This window comes from Gossypium raimondii, chromosome 5 (assembly GCF_025698545.1).
Source record: "Gossypium raimondii isolate GPD5lz chromosome 5, ASM2569854v1, whole genome shotgun sequence".
In the NCBI taxonomy this organism is placed as follows: Eukaryota; Viridiplantae; Streptophyta; class Magnoliopsida; order Malvales; family Malvaceae; genus Gossypium; species Gossypium raimondii.
In genome coordinates, this window is record NC_068569.1 from 46,872,783 (window position 1) to 46,891,621 (window position 18,839).

General features: G+C 28.7%; 1 protein-coding gene and 2 long non-coding RNA genes across 3 annotated transcripts; all 3 read left to right on the plus strand.

Moving 5' to 3' along the window:
- Positions 1-1,499: 1,499 nt before the first annotated feature.
- On the plus strand, positions 1,500-2,912 carry LOC128041093 (CENP-B homolog protein 2-like). The gene is made up of 2 exons (XM_052630416.1): positions 1,500-2,065; positions 2,594-2,912. The coding sequence occupies exons 1-2, from the start codon at positions 1,500-1,502 to the stop codon at positions 2,910-2,912; spliced, it is 885 nt and encodes a 294-aa protein (XP_052486376.1).
- An 11,355-nt stretch (positions 2,913-14,267) lies between these two features.
- On the plus strand, positions 14,268-16,418 carry LOC128040982 (uncharacterized). Its single transcript, XR_008195775.1, has 4 exons — positions 14,268-14,969; positions 15,076-15,119; positions 15,846-15,962; positions 16,291-16,418. It is a non-coding gene; the product is annotated as an uncharacterized LOC128040982 (long non-coding RNA).
- A 231-nt stretch (positions 16,419-16,649) lies between these two features.
- Positions 16,650-18,271, plus strand: LOC128041261 (uncharacterized). Its single transcript, XR_008195989.1, has 2 exons — positions 16,650-17,307; positions 17,407-18,271. It is a non-coding gene; the product is annotated as an uncharacterized LOC128041261 (long non-coding RNA).
- The last annotated feature ends 568 nt before the right edge of the window (positions 18,272-18,839 follow it).

The following is an 18,839-nucleotide window of genomic DNA, read 5'->3' on the forward strand; positions in this document are numbered from 1 at the left end:
TATTTGAAAAATAAAACGCAATATTAAACAAATTCACAATTAACACTAAATTTATTCTATAACAAAATCATGAAACATTTAAACCTAATAATATTAATAATTAACTTTCATTAAATCAGCCATAAAACTCAAATTAAACAGTAAAAGTTAACATTGTTACATTTGGTTGCCAAGATCTGTAACTTTTGTCAAATATAAATATAAAATTGGACAAAAATAACACAAGTGACACATTAGAAAAAAAGTGTTAATCTAGTATCTTGAATGATACATTAAGTCTATTTTAATTACTACAATTAATTTTTAATTAGATATTTAAATTTTGAACACAATTAAAACATATAAATTTATCTAACAATTCAAAGATAATAATAAAATTTTTGAATAATAATTAAAGCATATTTATGATATTTAATATACAATATAATGTAAGAATGCCACACAACATTATTCAAAAGTATATATATAATTAAAATATATTAATTATTTTTAATTAAATATAATGCTAATAAAAATTTCCTAACCATCATTAAATTATTAGTACTAACTATAAAAAATATTTTGTAAATCAAATTCTTCATTATCCAATTTCTTTTCTTTTCTTAATAGTCAATAAATTGATATGATACTTCATAGATTATATATAAATAATATAAATTTAAAATATTATATTGAATTATATATAAAGTATAAAGTAACTTAATGTATAAATAACTAAAATTACTATTATATATATTTTTATTGTGAAAACATAATTTTAATTAAAGCATTTAAACTATATTCAATGTACAATATAGTTTTACTTTATATAATGAATATAAAATAATATTATTCAAAATAAAAATAATAAACATAATTAAGATATATAAATTGTTTTGATAATTCAAATATAGTTCTAATAAGAAAATCCTTCGTATAATTTATAAAAAAATTGATTTATTCTAAATCAAACTCCTCATTTATTCAATTTTTTTCTTTTTTTCTAATAGTCAATAAATGGTTGATTATAGTTCGTAAATAATATATTTGATATAATCATATTATATTATATTACATATTGTTAATAAATTTTATATATGAATATAAAGTTACATATTATATAATTAATTAAAATTTACTACAGTAAAATCTCTATAAAGTAATACTCTTGGGATTTGAAAAATTATTATTTTATCGAGGTTATTAGTTTATTGATAAAAATATTTTATTAATTTATCGATAAATTAATATTTATTAATTTAGAGAATATTTCATACTTTATGCATGGGGTTTTTATTATCAAAATTCAAAATGCATGTAGGTGCAATGAATCAAAGTTAATTGGTTCATGTAACAAAAAGAAAAAATAGTTAATTAATTGGTTCATGTAACCAAAAAGAAAAAATAGTTAATGGTTTCAAAATCCAATACGTATATATTCATTGGATAGATTAAAAATTTTATTGTAAATAAACACATGTACGTATCAAAATATTGTAATTCATATAATCTTTTCCTCCATGGCTTTCCATTTGAAAGGTGTAAAAAAGTCTACATTGATAGATGAGATGAAGAAAGCATTATGTGAGTACAAAAATGAGCATCCCTCTTCAAGTCAAAAAGATTTGCAACAGTGGGTTCAACGAACATTTGATCTCTCTGTTAACCAATCAACAATATCAAATACTCTTAAAAAGTTATCTGAATATTTGTCAAAAGAGATAAAGAATAGCAATGTTAAAAGGCACAAATCAGCCAAATATCTCGAATTAGAGAAGGTATCGTATGAGTGGTTTTTCCAATATCAAGAGAAGGTAATCATGACTGAAGAAATTAATCAAACTAAAGCAAAAGAGTTTCTGCAGAAAATATATGGTGATGCAAACTCTGAATTTAACTTCTCAATTGGTTTGCTAGAATGGTTCAAGGCAAGACATGAGATTAAGTCTTATAGAAGATTTGGTGAAAGTGGTTCAGTTGTTATGGAGAATATGGAAGATGCTTTACCTCAAATAAGAGCTAAATTGGAAAATTTTGATTGGAAGGATATCTATAATATGGATGAAACGAACTTATTTTATCGTTTGTAAGTAGATCATTCACGGGTTACAAAGCAATTAGAAGGACAAAAAAAGGACAATGAAAGACTTACCGTTGTGGTTTGTTACAATGGGGATGGTTTAGATAAAGTGCCTCTTTGGGTTATTGGTAAGTTTGCTAATCCTAGATGCTTTAAACATGTGAATATTGACAATCTTAACTGTCATTATTGAGCCAACAAAAAAAAACATGGATGATTAGATTACTTTTTCAAGATTTTGTTCGCTGGTTTGATGCTAGAATGACTGGTAGAAAGGTGTTGCTTATAGTAGACAATTTCCCAACCCATCCCAAGGTTATTGAAGGCTTGAGAAGCGCTGAATTATTCTTTTTGCCTCCAAATTCAACCATGTGATGCTAGAATTATTAGAGTAGTTAAGATTTATTATCGGCGTCGCTTTTATTCTAGCATCTTGGAAGGTTATGAGAAAGGAGAAATAAATCCTGAAAGGATTAATATATTGGATGCAATCCATTTTATTAATGTTGCTTGGAATATTAATCTGAAACCTAGGATTGTTGCAAATTGTTTCCGACATTGCAAAATTCGATCCGAGGAGGATATGCCTCTCAAAGAAGAAATTGGTGATGTTGAAGGCATTCATAAATTAAAAGAAGTAATTTCTTATTTATACTATAGAAATGACATGGATGTTGAGCATATTTTGAATTATCCAAGTGAAAATAAATTTTTGATGGAGTCACCTACGTATGAAGAAATTATTCAAGGCGTAATAGACGTGTCAGCTGATGACAAGCAAGATCCAGATGATAGTAGTGTTTCATCACATGTTTCCCCAAAAAAGGCTTTTCTAGTTGTGGATACCTTGTAGAATTATTTAATACAACACAAGAAGAATATACCAGATTTGGTTTATGCTCTTCTAAAAGTTAAAGATGAAATTGTATTTGATTCACATGCAAAGAAGAAGCAGTTAACTACAGATGCATATTTTAGCAAAGAATAAAATTGAAAAAAATAAAAGTTGTCTAGAGAGCACTTTAGTTTTATATATTGTATATAAAATTTTTAGTATATTTAATGAACTATTATTTTATATTTTCATTGGGCCCTTAAGGATTTTTCTAAAATTATTATTTTATGCATTTAGCGAGGTTATTATTTTATACCCTTGGCCCAAATCGGGATTGAAAAAATTATTATTTAATTGAGATTATTAATTTATTGAATATTCATTTATCGAGGTTTTTCGTATTTAAAACAAAAGTAATATAAATTTTTTACTTTTTTATTTAATGGAAATATAATAATTTAAATATAAATTAATTTTATATAAAATTTAGCTTTTTATTTATTATATAGATTCATTTAATTAATCTCTTTTAATAGAATCAAAACTCTTATTTATACTTATTATAAAATTTCTTATCAGGTATATTTATTTAACAAAGTATTTTAGTAAAATTAGAATTATTATTTATAAATGTGAAAAATCTTATAAATAATAAATATTTAAAATGACAAATTCAAATTTTATTTAATTAAAAAATTCATTAAGAGAATTTTTGTTTGAAGTTAAAGAATGTTTTAGATGAGGAATTTTAAAATTTTAGAGATTTTAAAATGTTAGTATTTTCAAATTTTGTTATTATTTTGTTTATATAAATGATTTTTAAATATGTTAATAAAATTTTTCATGAGTTAAGAAGTAATTATAAAAGAAGAATAATGATATTAAAATAAATAATATAAAAATATGAAATAAGAGAATCATTAGATTTTTAAAATATATAAATATTTTTAATAATAAAAATATATATTTGAATTAAATAAAAAGTATTTTGAAGTTTAAGTTTTTATTTTACAATGTACCATGTTAAATGAAATAAGATTACCATGAATTTTGAAAAATAATTTCTTTAGGTGAAATTTAAATAAGATTTTGAGTTAGTCAAATACCTTTTGATTTTGTTTTTCCCTATTTTGGACTTATTTATTATTTTTACTAAAAATAAAATTTATTTTTGAAATTTTGAAAACTTTTATGAAAATGAAATTTCTCTTTCAAATCCATCGTTGAAACACAATTTAGAGATTTTATTATTTATAATATTATTTTAATAAAAATAATTTTATTATTTAAGTAATAATTTGGGCTGAATCATATTAAAAATATATTTAATTGTGATTTGGTATTTTTACTATGTTGAAATTTGAAATTTAATCGTTGGGTAAATTATATTTAATGTCACTAAATTATTAGTAAATTTATATTTTGGTCACTTAACTTGAAGAAGTTACAAAATGATCATTGAACTATTCAAAACTTTTCATTTAAGTCTCTGAACTATTCAAAAGTTTTTATTTATGTCACTAGTTGTTAAGTTTATATATATTTTTTAAAAGTTCAGCTAACAAGCTTCAAGCGATGATTTGGCGATAGATTTTGCGGATCAATACTCATCAATGAGTAGAAGAACATACCTTAGATCCAAGTCGATTTGCGGTCAGTGTCAAAGATTGGAAAATAAAGCTGTTTGGATTTTGATTCGCAAATTTGTGACTTTCAAAATTGTTTTATGAAAAAAATTGAACTGTAAAAGAGAAGGGGAATGAGAGCTTTCGATTAATGCAGGTATTGCAAATGAAGAAGGCCATATAACAACGATTTTAATAATTTAATGATAATTTTATAACCTTTTGAAGTTGAGTGACCAAAACATAAACTTATTAATAATTTAGTGATCTTGAGTATAATTTATCCTTAATAATTTTAATTTAGCCTAATCTCCCTCAACTTTTGTATAGTAAATCCAAATTCACATGACCTTAGTTTTAGTTAAAGTGATGGCATGAAATTACTTTTACTATTATTTAGTTACAGATCATATGAAAATCCAGTCAACCATTAATAGTTTAAAATTTAAAAGTAATCATGATCTTGATTATGTGATTAAGTCACTGAATAATAAAAAATAATTTACTATTATTCGTCACATTATCTACATAGCAGTTGACATGTATTTTATGTTGACATAATACTATTTGTCTTATATGCTACATTAATAAATAATTTAAAAATTATAAAAAATGAAATTTAAAATAAAAAATCATAAAAATTCAAAAAAGAATAGTATGAAGTATACATAGGTCGTTATGTTTAAAAATTAACGTTTCATCAAGATTTCTATTAAAAAATCAATTCGACACTTTTTAAAATGTTGATACTTAAATTTAACTCTTTTAAAAAGACGAGAGTCAAATTTAATTAAAAAATTAATGACCAAATTAACAAATAAAATAAATATTAAAAACTAAATTTATCATTATGCTTTTTGAATTAAGGTTAACATTATCATTACTTGCAACCATGTGACGTAGGTTCTCAACATTTAATAAAAATGGAAAAGGAAAGAAGAGAAGAGAAGAAATATTATTTGACATATTCAAATGACGATTTAATAAAATGATGACTTCTTAAGGTATAGATTTGATTCCAATAAAAAAAAGGGCATGGAATTATAAAATGTTAGTATTGTGAAAGGGGAATTAAGCACTACATATAATATATATATATATATTGTCAAATCACACCTATTACCAAAGCCTTTACTCAAAGCATCTGAGGCAAGAACTAAAGCAAGCATTTTATAATTAATGGCCATTATGTAGGCAACCAACACCTATAGAACACCATGACTTCCTTTAGAGGAGAGAGATGCGTGAATAAACTGCAACCCACCTTCCCACAGGACTCCTAAATCATTTTACTTGTGGGTCACATTTCTGTTCTTTCATAACTATTATCGTGATTTCAAATGATGTTAAATTTCTAGTGAAAATAACACCCCCTTTAACATAATATCTCATAAAAGTATTATGAAGGTTTTTTATTAAGAATTAGATTACATTTTTTATTAAAAAAATTGATAAATTAATTTATGTAGATTAGATTAAAGAACAAACATGTCCTTTTTTATTAAAAAAATTACTCATTTCTACTGTTAAAAATTGGTACGGTAGACTAAATAACCTGATAGTTACACACGTAGCATGTCATGTGTACCTCATGCTGACGAATAAAAACTAATTTTTAATAATAAAAATAGATAGAATTTTTAACGAAAAATATAATTTATTCTTTAATTTAAGTATAAGGACTAATTTATCTGTAGACGAGACAAAAAGCAACTTAAGATTTTATACCCATAATATTCACCGCATCCAACAAAATGCCGACTTATAAGATCACATTTTGACCTAAAGTTTTCAATTCTTTTGTGGATAAAATTAAAATATTATCTTATCATTTTAAGCAATCTTCACTTTGTATCATGGTCCATTTAAAAAAAATTCTAAAAGAATATAGGACCATGCTTATGCCCTTTTTTTTAAAATTATTTATCTTTTAGTTTTAAGAAAGCTAGAATTGGTGTAAAGGTGTTGATATGGGTGTCATGTAAGTTGTCCACTTGATTGATATATAATAAGAAAAAAAGAAATAGTATTTGAAAATTAAGTTGAGCATGGAGCAACTAAAGCAATAGACAATACCAAAGCATAGGATATAGAACCAATCAAAGAAGAATGGATCCATTGATAGGAACCCAAATTTCCTTCTCTCCACTCATGTATAGTGTAAAACTTTTTTTTTGTATATTTTAATATTTTTATAATTAATATTTTAACAAATTATTTATTGATTTAGAAATATTTTTATAATATGGGTAGTTAAAGCTATTATTAAATATCCATTTAATATGGGTTTGAACCATATTATCCATCCCTATTTCTAATATTGTTTTAATTTTCATTTATTATGAAAGGATTTATTAAAGTAAATAATTTTAACTTTTGGAAAGATGTAAATGATTTTGACAATTTCCTCATAGAAAAGTATGGTGGGTCAAGACTCAAAAGATAAGAATCCCACAAACCTCAAGGAAAGAATGAATAAACCATTCACCTACAAATCATATCTTCACAGTGAAGACTTCTTATTTTATTTTCTCCTTTTATGTATGAAGTTCAATGACCTGCCATGAGTTTACTTTTTACATAGGATCGCAATTCGGTATGATGGATGGTGGAATAAGGCTAAAGATTTTCCCAAATCATTATACTGTTAAGAAATAAATTTTATATTTATAGTGTGTAAAATTATTAACAATTGATATTATTGTCAGAATAGGAGGACGTAAGTTTGAGTGCGCTGAAACGTATTATTATCCTATTTAAGAAAGATTATGGAAGAGTTATGAGTAGTTCTAGACATTGTATCAAAAGTATTAACAATCTTTTTCTTTTTGGATAAAGTACAAAAATAGTCATTCAACTATGCAATTCGTATTATTGTAATCACTTAATTATTATTATTATTTTTTAGTTACTTAATTTTTTGAAATTAAACATTTTAGTTACTCTCATGTTAGTTGTTGTTAATTGAGGGAAGAAAAGCTGAGGTGGACTTTTTTTATCGAGCTAATAACAAATTTAAATTTTCAATATTTACATATTCTATCAATTTAATCTTAAATTTAATAGATCTCATCAAGAAACAATTAAACCCTCTCTCACTCTTGATAATATACACCCCCGACCCTCTCGTCAACCACCATACACGATGCATTACTATCATCAACGCACTTTCACCCTCACCATCATCATTTCCTCTTCTCTCTAACACCCTACAAACACCGAAACTTCCATCATCTAAACACCCTTCTTTCGACCCAAAATTACTAGCCGAATTCGATTGAAACAACCACAAACCTCATGAACTCACAATCTCACCCATTTTCCCGAGTTTTCACCATCGCCATTTTCCCCTCAACTCCTGCTCACCACTCCCACTAATCATATACCCGAGAGACCCACCGTGCACCAAGCCTCACCCAACTCTCACAATTTAATTATTTTTTAAAATATCATTTAAAATATCACATCATGGCTATTAAAATAATTGTTTCTTTAATAGTTTAAACTACTGTTCTCTTACCCTACAAAATAAATAAAAAATTTACTATTTTTCATTTAAAGAGTAAGTAGAGAGGATATTGCTAACGGTGGCCGGTGAAGGTGGGTTGAAAATGGTGATGCATTGTGTATGGTGATTGATGAGAGGGTCGGGAGTGTATTGTCGAGCGTGAGAGAGAGAGTCTAATTGTTTTTTATAGAATTATTAAATATTTTAAATTTATGATCAAATTGATAAAATATGTAAATATTAAATAGTTAAATTTGTTATTAGTTCAATAAATAAAACTTTCATCAATTTTTCGTTGCTTAGTTAACACAATTAACGAGATAGTAATTAAAATATTAAATTTTGAAAAGTTAAGTGAAAAATTAAAAATTAACTTTTTTGTTTTAATTTATATTGATTAAGTTTATGTTATAAAAAATAAATCGAATTTATTTTGAGGGCTGAATTTAAATTAATCTAATATATAAGTATTATACGGGGGACCGAACTTCTCCCACTAACTCAATACCCATGTGCTAAAGACTATCTATAAGCTCTTGCTCATCCCATTGATAGGTTCTTTGGATTAATGGTTAGAAGCCCAGCTCCCTTAGTCCCTCCAATATTTTCTTTGATTAAAATCATTATGCTTCTCTTTTCTCAATGATCTCTCTCACTATTCATGAGTGCGTACACTGTCTACTAGTGTTTGTAATAGTTCCATTTTGGGGCAACCAATGTAAAAAGAGCCTACCACTCAAATTCATTCATGTACTTTTGGTTGGGTTGAGGAAAGGGGGCAGCATGATGCCAACATAGGGTAGGATGAACTTCTTCAATGTGGAGGGAGGGTATATATATATATATATATATATATATATATATATATATGCATGCATATATCTATATCTTATATTATCTATACTATTAATAAAGTTACATGTTGAGTTAATGCCACAAGTCAATCGAGAACCAATTCGGTTAGAAAAATTACAAAAATAACTTTCCATATTTAAAATAAATTATATTATTTGAGGAAATTTTAGTCTTTTAATTTTAGAAAACAATAAAATATGTATATGATGAGATTTGAATTCATGCTAATTAGGTTAGAAAAACTTCAAATTTATCACACAATCAATGCTTTATTTTGAGTTATTTATACATTTTAATTTTATTATGCACAATTTATTATTAATTAGTTTCAAAGTATACTCATATTTATTATATGTTATTTTTTAACATACATCGTGTTATAAATGTTTTGTTCCACACGCAAACGTGTGTGATAAAGTTTCTAGTTATATATATTAAGACTTAATTTGACTAAATTGGTGTCACCCGTCAATAGGCCCTAACTCAATTTGAAATTACCGAATAGTAATTTCTTTTACAAAACAACATATATTATTTTAAGGGTATTTGTAATTTTTATATTTTGATAAATTTAGAAAAATAAATATACATAATAAGAATTTTAACATAAGAACTTAGGATATCATGATATTCACTAACTTAATCATCACAACTAAAATCATATTTGATTTTCATAATAATTTCTTTTATAAATTCGTTATATAAATATTTTCATCTACATAAGTTTACATATAAATAGGAATATGAATAATTATCATACATAATGATAATGGAGTTACAGATCTTTATAGGTTGTATTTAAAAACAAATCAACGATATAGGAGACAAATTTTCAACCTAGTTGTGGAGAAAAAAAATTTTCACTTATCCATTGATCCAATAATAATTTTATTGGATTGGAATAACTAAACTAAAAAAATCTTATAATTGATTCAAATGTAAATGCATTAACTTATCTGTCAAAGATTTCTGTGTTAGGTGTTGAAGGCGAGTATCTACTCTAGAGTGTCTCACCCCCTCAATGGTGGAAGTATTATTTTTAGGGTGACTATACTTGATTTTAGCTCTGGTTTTTATCTCCCTACATCGAGGAAAGCTTAAAGAGGTTCACGAAATTTTTGACGGGAACACCTATGTCCACCAAAGAAATGTTTTATCATTTTGACCTTAGTGGGCTTCAAACCCATACCCTTAAAGTGTCTTAGCATAGACGTTCTCGCTAAGAACTCTGTGAACCTTTTTTGACTCTTGTTGAAGTAAGAAAAAATCTAAAATTAAAACCAAATATAAACCCATTGAAAATAATACTTTCACTGTTGAAGGAGTGCAACACTTCAAAATAGATACACGACCTTAGGAAAAGATATGTAGCATGAGTTTATAAATAATTTCTCTTATGATTTCATGACAAGTAAAATTAAAACTGATCAAACTTTTCTCGAGAAAAATCATGATTAAGGTAAGTCCATATCAAAATGGGTTATTCTCTTCTATGGATGAAAAAGCCAATGCAATGATATATAATTGCAACTGAATGGAAAAGAATGGCATATGAGATGGGTCTTTCAGCTTATAAATCATGGATCTTCTATCATTATTTAATAGACATGCTTTTTTGGGGAGCTTGGATGTGTGTGAAACTGTAAGAAAAGAACAAAAATAGATGGGATGTAACATGTTTTTCTATTATATGTACTCCCCCATTTTCCTTGTCCCATTTTTCTTTTTCTTTTTTTTTTCAAAGTTGGACACTCTTAACAGTGACAAAATATGAGAATGGGAGATGAAGATGACATTTCCCAAGAATCAACCATATCACTTTGGACCAAATAAATATGAAGAAAAATAGATGGTACCATCATCCAATAACATAAATGCGTGAGACATATTGTGCTGTCTCACACACAATTCATTGGGCAAATGCAAAAAGGGTGAGATTTGGACCACCTATAATGGACCATTCAATATTTCATGTCCCCATTAAATCACAACTCAGATGATTATGAGACCAACATGTTCTCATGTACGGTATTTGTTAATTAATATCTTAAGATATTCCATTAAATTACGATTAGAAATAATAATAAAAATTAATTATTATATAACCAATTTTTCTATAACATCATATTATTATTATAATAATTAAATTTATATTAGAATTGAGTTTCTTTATGTTTTATTTTATCTTCTATAACAGTAATAACCATAAAGCTTGGAATACTCTATTTATTAAATTATTTCTCTATAACTACTTCTTATATTTGATTTTAGTAAAATTAAGTCTATTCCTAAGTGAAATAAAAGTAATTAATTTAATTAGGATATTATATTAATAAAATATTTAAAATTTTTATATAAAATATATTAATTATACAATATTAATGATAATAATCTTTAATAAAATTACATTTGTAAATTTTATCAAAGATACAACCTAATTAATATTACTATTAATATATTATAGTTTTTAATTTGAAAATTAAAAAAAGTTTCAAATATAGTCTAAATCTTAAATGTTGTTATAGGTATTTTTTTTGTTAAATATTGTTATAGATATTTTGAATGCTATTATAGGTGTCTAAAAACCATATATTTATAACAATTTTGGCAAATAAACGTGATTGTTATAGAGAAAAATTATTTTAATTGATAGTATTTTAATTGATACAGTTACTGTTCATTGAAATGACATCCTAAGTAGGCTCCGTGCATGTTGACATGCATACTGTCCCAGACTTAACATATGTTCGCCGATCAACTCGCTTGACTTTGCATTCTCTGCCTGTGAACACCCAGGAACATACGAATTTGGTTTGCAAGCCCTCCCCGCGAGTCCTCCTTGCGAGCTCTTAATGTATCCACCTTGTAGAGTCCAGGCTTGGGTCACGGGTCACTTCGGGTTATATTCAAATTTTAGGTCAGTAAAGGAAAGTATCATAACAGATATAATATTATTATAATTTATATATCAACTAATTTTAAAAATGTGTCCAAAGCAAAACTTGGACTGACTTGAGAGAAAAATGTGTTTACACGGTGATCAAACTCTCTTTCTTAATGTTTGATGGATCAAAATCTAAAAAGTTAAATCACTTTTTATAGTTTAAATCTGGTAATTTTTTTACATTGGAGTTTGGATTTTTTTGGGTCCAAGTAAGGTTCTGAACCTGACAATCGTTCTCATACTGGGTTTGAATTTATTTTGTCTAAGTTAATATTTGAAAGCCTAGAGTTCAGGTCTCAATATTAAAACAATTATCAAATTCAAAATTTAATTTGACTAAAAAAAATTTAAAACCCAATATAAAAATAATTATTAAATTTAGAATTTAACTCCAAATTCAAATCCAATTAATACTTTTAAGCTTTAAATAAAATCTCATTTTTGAACTGTTTGAAACAAACATTAAGGGCCCTTTATTTTCATTTCTAGTTGGAAGTAGAACCACACTGAAATGGTGTGACCCAATACTGGTGTATGTAAATTTTACTAGCTGCTTCCACTTGAAAAGCAATATTATTATCTGTCCAATCAATCAATTTCTTTCTCTCCTATTAGTGGAGGGATCAATACAGAAACATCTTCATCATTAATTCAATCATGTCGGTAGTTTCAAACATGTCAATATAACACTGCAATATCTCTTTTTTATCTTTTACCAGACATGCAAATTTGAGTGCTTTCTCAACTAACAGGAGGTTCCAACAGCTTCCTGTTTTTCTTGTATGTCTTAACAGAAGCTGGTTTCTAGATTTAGTTCGAAACCCTAATGAAGAACAACCTTTTTCAATTATATTACATCTTTTACAGATAATTAATTATGTTAAACTCTGGATCCTGTTATTTTATGTACTTTTAAATCTCACTGCAAAACTTTCTGGTAAAATCATTATGACAGTGGACGTCACTATCATCTGACATTAGTAACAACCTCTTGTATTGTAACGCCGTTAGTGATGCTATATGCCAATGTTTTTTCTATTTTTCTTTTTTTTCATCTGGAGTTTTGGACTTCTTAGCCTGCCCACTAGATGGGCCATATGGAACAATAGTGTGGTAGGACTCAGTTAATTAAAATCTGGTTCAGTCTTATAATGAAAAGATGAACCAGTGATTGCCAAGCTAGACCTGTCCCACCCTTGCTTGTACACTCCATCGCCCATTGGGATCGATCCTTCGTAACCAAAAAAGAAGAAGACAGATATTAAGTTCATTATTTGGATTAATTTGATTTGTTTAACCGATTAATTATATAAAAATTCGTTTCAGTTGATTTGAAAAAAAAAATTCTGTTAAGGGCAAATTTGATTTGATTAAACTAATTTTTTAAATAAACTGATTTATTTGAATTAATCAAAATTTGTTATTTTAATTATGTTTTTTTGTTAGTGTTAGAATCTCAGTTTGTTTTCTATCTAGTTTGATGTTCAAACAAGTGTTCAAAAATACGTTTGAACACTAGTTCTAACAAAACACAACTAGTAAGCAAATAAGAGAAGGAGAGAAATAGGCACAAATTTTGCTAATACAATTCGAAAACAATTCTACTCTGCAAATCCTTGCACAATGAATAAATTATTTAACAATTGATCTAATAAACTATTAGTTAAAGCTCAATCTACCCTTACACAAGAAATAATTGCAGCCACAGTAAATAATCTTGACTTGTAACAATCATTCACCCAAATAACCTCAAATGTTTTACTCTACAATAAAAGTCTAACATAAGAATGCAAATAACTAGTCAAAAGCACTCCAAATGCACACCAATGTGCAGCACAACAACTTACTTATAGGCTAAAAATTGACAGCTTCTCAAAGTCGTTTTGATAAGGTAAAACTCTGAATTCATCTCTTGAATTATCTGCAATAATTATTCCAAAATAAATCCTTATCAGCCAAGATAAATAAATAGCTTAATCATCAAATAAATAGCTTAAATGATAATGATAAGGATAAGCCTTATGACACAAGCCATGTCGATCTCATGATTTCCACAATCGGCCAAATTCGATCATCATGGTTTGAGAGGAAATAAAATGCATTTTGAGATTCATTTGTTTATGGAGAAAACAATCATGGAGGCCCAAATAAAAAAAGCCAAAATATAATAACATTTAGGGTGCCCTGAAAGCCTTTCTAGATAGCTATTTAAATAGACTATTTAAACATCAATTCTGAATAGCTTTGGTCCCAACAATCTCCTTCTTTGGCTTTTCAACAAAACATAAACAAATTATCAGAACTCATGTTACATCCCAAAAATCGAGTTGAAAGAAATTGGGTTAGTAAAACCTAGAGGGTTCACATTGTGATTTTTGAGTTAAGATTCGAAATTATGCTAAGTAATTTATTCTGGTTAAGTGGTTAGGGGTTGTGTTTGTGTGAGGAAGGTTCTGGGTTTGAATCCTTTCACTTGTATTTTTGTCAATTTTTTCTAAATCCCTAATTTTTGGTATTTGGTTTAAAAAATATTTGAGTGCATCTATTGATAAGAATGAACTTGCTAGTTCGATGGTAAGGTGATTGTTAGCTTACACTTTGGTCTTGAATTTGAATCCCTGTGTGTGCAAGTGAAAATTGTTTTTGTTTTGAATTATGAAGGAATCTGGTGAGTGGTTATTTGTGGGACTTAGTCAGATGTGGGTGGTAAATTATGGAACTTAGTGGGATGTGGGTGGTTAATTATGGGACTTAGTGGGATGTGAGTGGTTAAGAAATTATCCCAAATTGTCTCTCTCACTCCTACGTTATTTTCTTCCCCTCTTCTCTATTTTTCTTCTTCTTTTTTAATTTTTTTTGCTTTTCTCCATTTCCATTGGTTTTGCTTGTTGTCGTTTCAATTTTGCTTTTGTGTATGTGTATAAGATTCGCTCTTCGATCGTAGTTCAAAGCATGGTGTAAGTTTGTCAAGCTATTTTTTCTGTTATTTTAGTTTTAATTTGTTATTGAATAAGATTTGAGGTGTTGGTGTTTAGTTTTCATTCCACGTTATGTTAAGTATGTTCGTGATTTTGATTAGGAGAAAGGTACGAAAACCAAAACCCTCTAGCAAAATAGATACGGTTTCGACATGTTTCGGAAAAGTAAGTGTTTGAATTTTGTATCAGGGGCTGAACGTTTGATTTATGGAAATTATTTTTTTGGATGAATTTTGATGATAAATTAGTGAGGTTTGATGAATGATTGTAGGATTCGGAGTGTGATTTTGCACGGTTTATCAAAATTATCATCAGGTGTGTGATTCTAACCCAAATTGTCATTTAGAACTCAAAAAACTCGAGAAAATTAAGGTTGTTTTGAGACTGTTGTTTGTCACATGACTGTGTGGAAGGCTGTGTGCACCACACGAGCGTGTGATCTGCCGTGTGGAGAACACAGGCATGTGCGATTACACAGACAACTTCGGTAGGCCGTGTGGGGCATACGGGCATGTGTGATCACATGGGATGGTTAGGTAGGTCGTTAGGCCACAAGGGTTGGCCATTTAGGCTGTGTGGGCCCATTTTCGAAATTTTTTTACTTAGGACCATTTGACTTATAAATGCGTAATAAGATCTTTTGTGGGGTCCATTTGGCTTAAATAAGACCCTAAATGTGATAGTTGTCAATATGTGTCACCATATGATGTGGTTAAGGTATGTGAAAAATGTAAGTACAATCTATGTTCTGGTAACTCTAAAAATGTTATTATGTATTTGATTACGCATGACATCTTTATGTGGAATAAATGTTAGTATAAGAACTAAGATATGATACGATCTGTATAAGTTATGTGTTATGTTATGTTGTGCTCTATAAAATACGTGTTTTGGTGTGCATGGCATACCACCTATGTGTTATGTACGTAAGTTAATATGATTTTGCATTTGCATTGGAGTGGGTTTTGATATGATGGAAGAAGTGTTTTCTGGTAGTATTACTGTAATTTTGGTGGTTAAACCACAATATCTTTCTGACAGCTCACCTGCATCAATATAAGTCGCATACCACTATGACCCGATGTGATTGGATGGATGGACTCTTGTAGTCTTATTTGGTGTGATTGGTTGGGCGGAGTTAGTGTGTAGCGGATGGAGGTAGGATTTGTTTTGTTCTGATATGACATTATGATTCGATATATATTTATAAATATCTGAAATTATGACTGTCCGAAACGATATATGCTTTTGGTTCTGTTATGACATTTTGATATGTTAGTTGCATATGTGTACATTATAAGTAAGAATTTGTTTTGATATTGGTGTCTACACTTGTATATGATTATAAAAATGTATATATCTGATCCTGTATGTGAGTATATGTCAAATCTGTAACTGATAATGTGTCTGTTATTTATGTACATCTGTTTGTGGGTTGGGTCACACACTAGGCTTCTAGCTTACTCGTTTGTTTAATTCGTATCAGGTGTACTTCTGACTTAGGTCTTGGCGGCGACTTCGGAGCTCGGTTCACACAATTTGGTTTAAGTTGATTAGGTTTTTTTTTTTAAATTTTGGACTTTACGGTCTTTCAAATTTTAATTTGTTTTGGAGCGTTAAATTCTTGGTTTTGGTATTTTTTATCGCAGACGTTTTATTTTAAACTCGTAAACACACCCAAGACCATAACTAATGGATCTTATGATTTTAAGAGATAATAATTTTAAAAGTATTTTTTTATGCCAGTTTTGAAATTAATTACGACTTTTTACAATTCAATTGGTTAAACATTCGGGATTGTTTTTATAACATTAATAAAACAAGATTTTCATCTAAGTTCTTACATGCGTTCTTCTGAAAACTTGAGTTTCCAAAAATTTAAATAACTTTATTACTCTGGAATTAAAACTAAGTTTTTTTTTTTGCGTAAGTTAATCAACAATGTTTTTACGAGCGTTTAACCTCCACAATCCAACCATAACATCTAAGCCAGGTTTGGGGTATTACAACTCCCATTATCATCATGCCATATAAACATATGAGATACCAAGAGCAAATCAACATAACTCATAACAAATGTTATCCGATACACCACCAGTAAGAACATAGCAACAAAATCATAAAATCCAACGACAAGCATAAACCAACAAGCTCTTTTTAAAAGTAACAATATCAGTAACATAAAAAAACACCAACAAAAGTCAGCAATAGCAAGCAAACCATTAACTTATCTCCCACTTTTTGTCGAAAGGCCGAAAGACTCCCATTGTCATTTCTAGTTGTACTATTTTGTTTTAGTTTCTGTTCGAACAAGAGTTTGAACATCCATGTTTGTTTCAGTTCAGCTTCTTCTTCCAAAAAAGTATGGCCAAATGATTCTATAAATTGGTTGGATGATCTCAACGTTCATTCTGTTTCTATGACTTGGCTTTATAATGTAGATCGTGGATTGGCACACGTTTAGTGGGACGTATAAGGGAACCTCCCTTCTTCTTTTACAACGGTTGTGGTCTTCGCCCTCGCAATTGAAATATTTTAAGTAATCCTGGTACAACTTCTAGTTCCTTTTCAACCCGGGCTAATTCTTATGTTGATGGTGCAGGGTCTTCTTTGCATTCTCATATTGTGCCTATCTCATATCAAAACATGGACATTACAACCATTCTCAGAAGGCTACTGCTATTCTAGTAAGGAAAACAACATCGACGAAAACTAAGAAGAGGCCCAAATTAGAGCAAAGTACTTAAGAGACCGAAAGTAATGAATTCCCTCCTTTGGCATAGCGTATACCCGGAAAAGAGCCTGCCACAAATGTCACTCACAGTTCTCCAGTTCCTACCTTACTCGGAATTCCAACACCACCAATGGAGCCCGCCCAAAAAGCTGATTCTCCTATTCACACCACTAATCCTCTTCAAACAGAGATTGTCATAGAAATAATACCTCCAACACAACTAATGGCTTCATCCTATATTCCACCACACGATGCTTCTTCTAGTGAAGTAGAAGGAATATTCCCTTGGCGTGAACTATTAAAGTCGGGGCTATCTTCTATGTCACTAGGTTCCATTTTTTAGTAGCAGAATAATTCGATGCCACATCAGTTAAAAGAGGCTCTTACTTCCTATCTTTCCTTAAATTCGGATTTGTCTCCTCTTTCCCTCTTGAAAAAGGCTTCACAAACCTTATTTGTAGAGCATGAGCTTTGGAGTTGGGCCTTCAAAGACACCAGTGATCGATACAATGCTAGAGTTGCGAGTTTGGTGAAGGTTGTGAAAATTGACGAAAACTCTATGGCTGAACTACGCCGAGATCATCAGGAATCTATCAGCTTGAGTGGAAGGCTTGATGCCTATGTCATGGCTTTGAAGAGAAAATATAAGGACACATAAAATAAGTGTAATTAGTCAGAAGAGGACATCAATCTGCTAAAAGATAAAGAATCCATATTGGAAGAAAAGATCAACGCCCCAAAAAGATCTCCACAAAGAATAGCTGGAAGGTCTACGCCAATCCAATGAAGAAGCTTTCAGAAAATATCAAGAGGACACTAAAAAGAAACTTAATGAAGCTCTGTTAGAATAGAGGTCCAATCTGATTCTATACACCCAAGTGGTTGCAGGTGCTCTTGATCTTACTTGAGTAGACTTTAACTGCCTTAGGGATATCTCTACTGAGTCGCTAAACTTTAATGTCTACCACCTTGAGGGCGAAGGCTGAGAAACTTTTTAGAGAGAATAAAAAAATTCAACTGACATTTTTATTCCCACTACAATAGAGGTTAAAGACAATGAAGAGGACTTAACAGGCGAGGAGCAGAAAATTAAAGATCAAACTCAAATAGAAGAGGTCCCTACTGAACCCATCGAATAGCCCACAAAAGGAGGAAATTAGAAATTTCTTTTTGTTTGACCTTGTACTTTCTTTTTCCATCTTATCTATAACATTTTTTTTCTGGTTTTATTAGTGAAACCATTATTTTGTTCCTGCATTATCTTTCTTATCGCTATATTATCAATATAACAAGGTATCATT

Excerpts from the sequence above, each read along its gene's own strand:
- LOC128041093 (XM_052630416.1), top strand. The coding sequence starts at position 1,500 with ATGGCTTTCCATTTGAAAGGTGTAAAAAAGTCTACATTGATAGATGAG. Across the intron at positions 2,066-2,593 it reads ACGAACTTATTTTATCGTTT|GATTGTTGCAAATTGTTTCC; the intron begins GTAAGTAGATCA and ends TCTGAAACCTAG.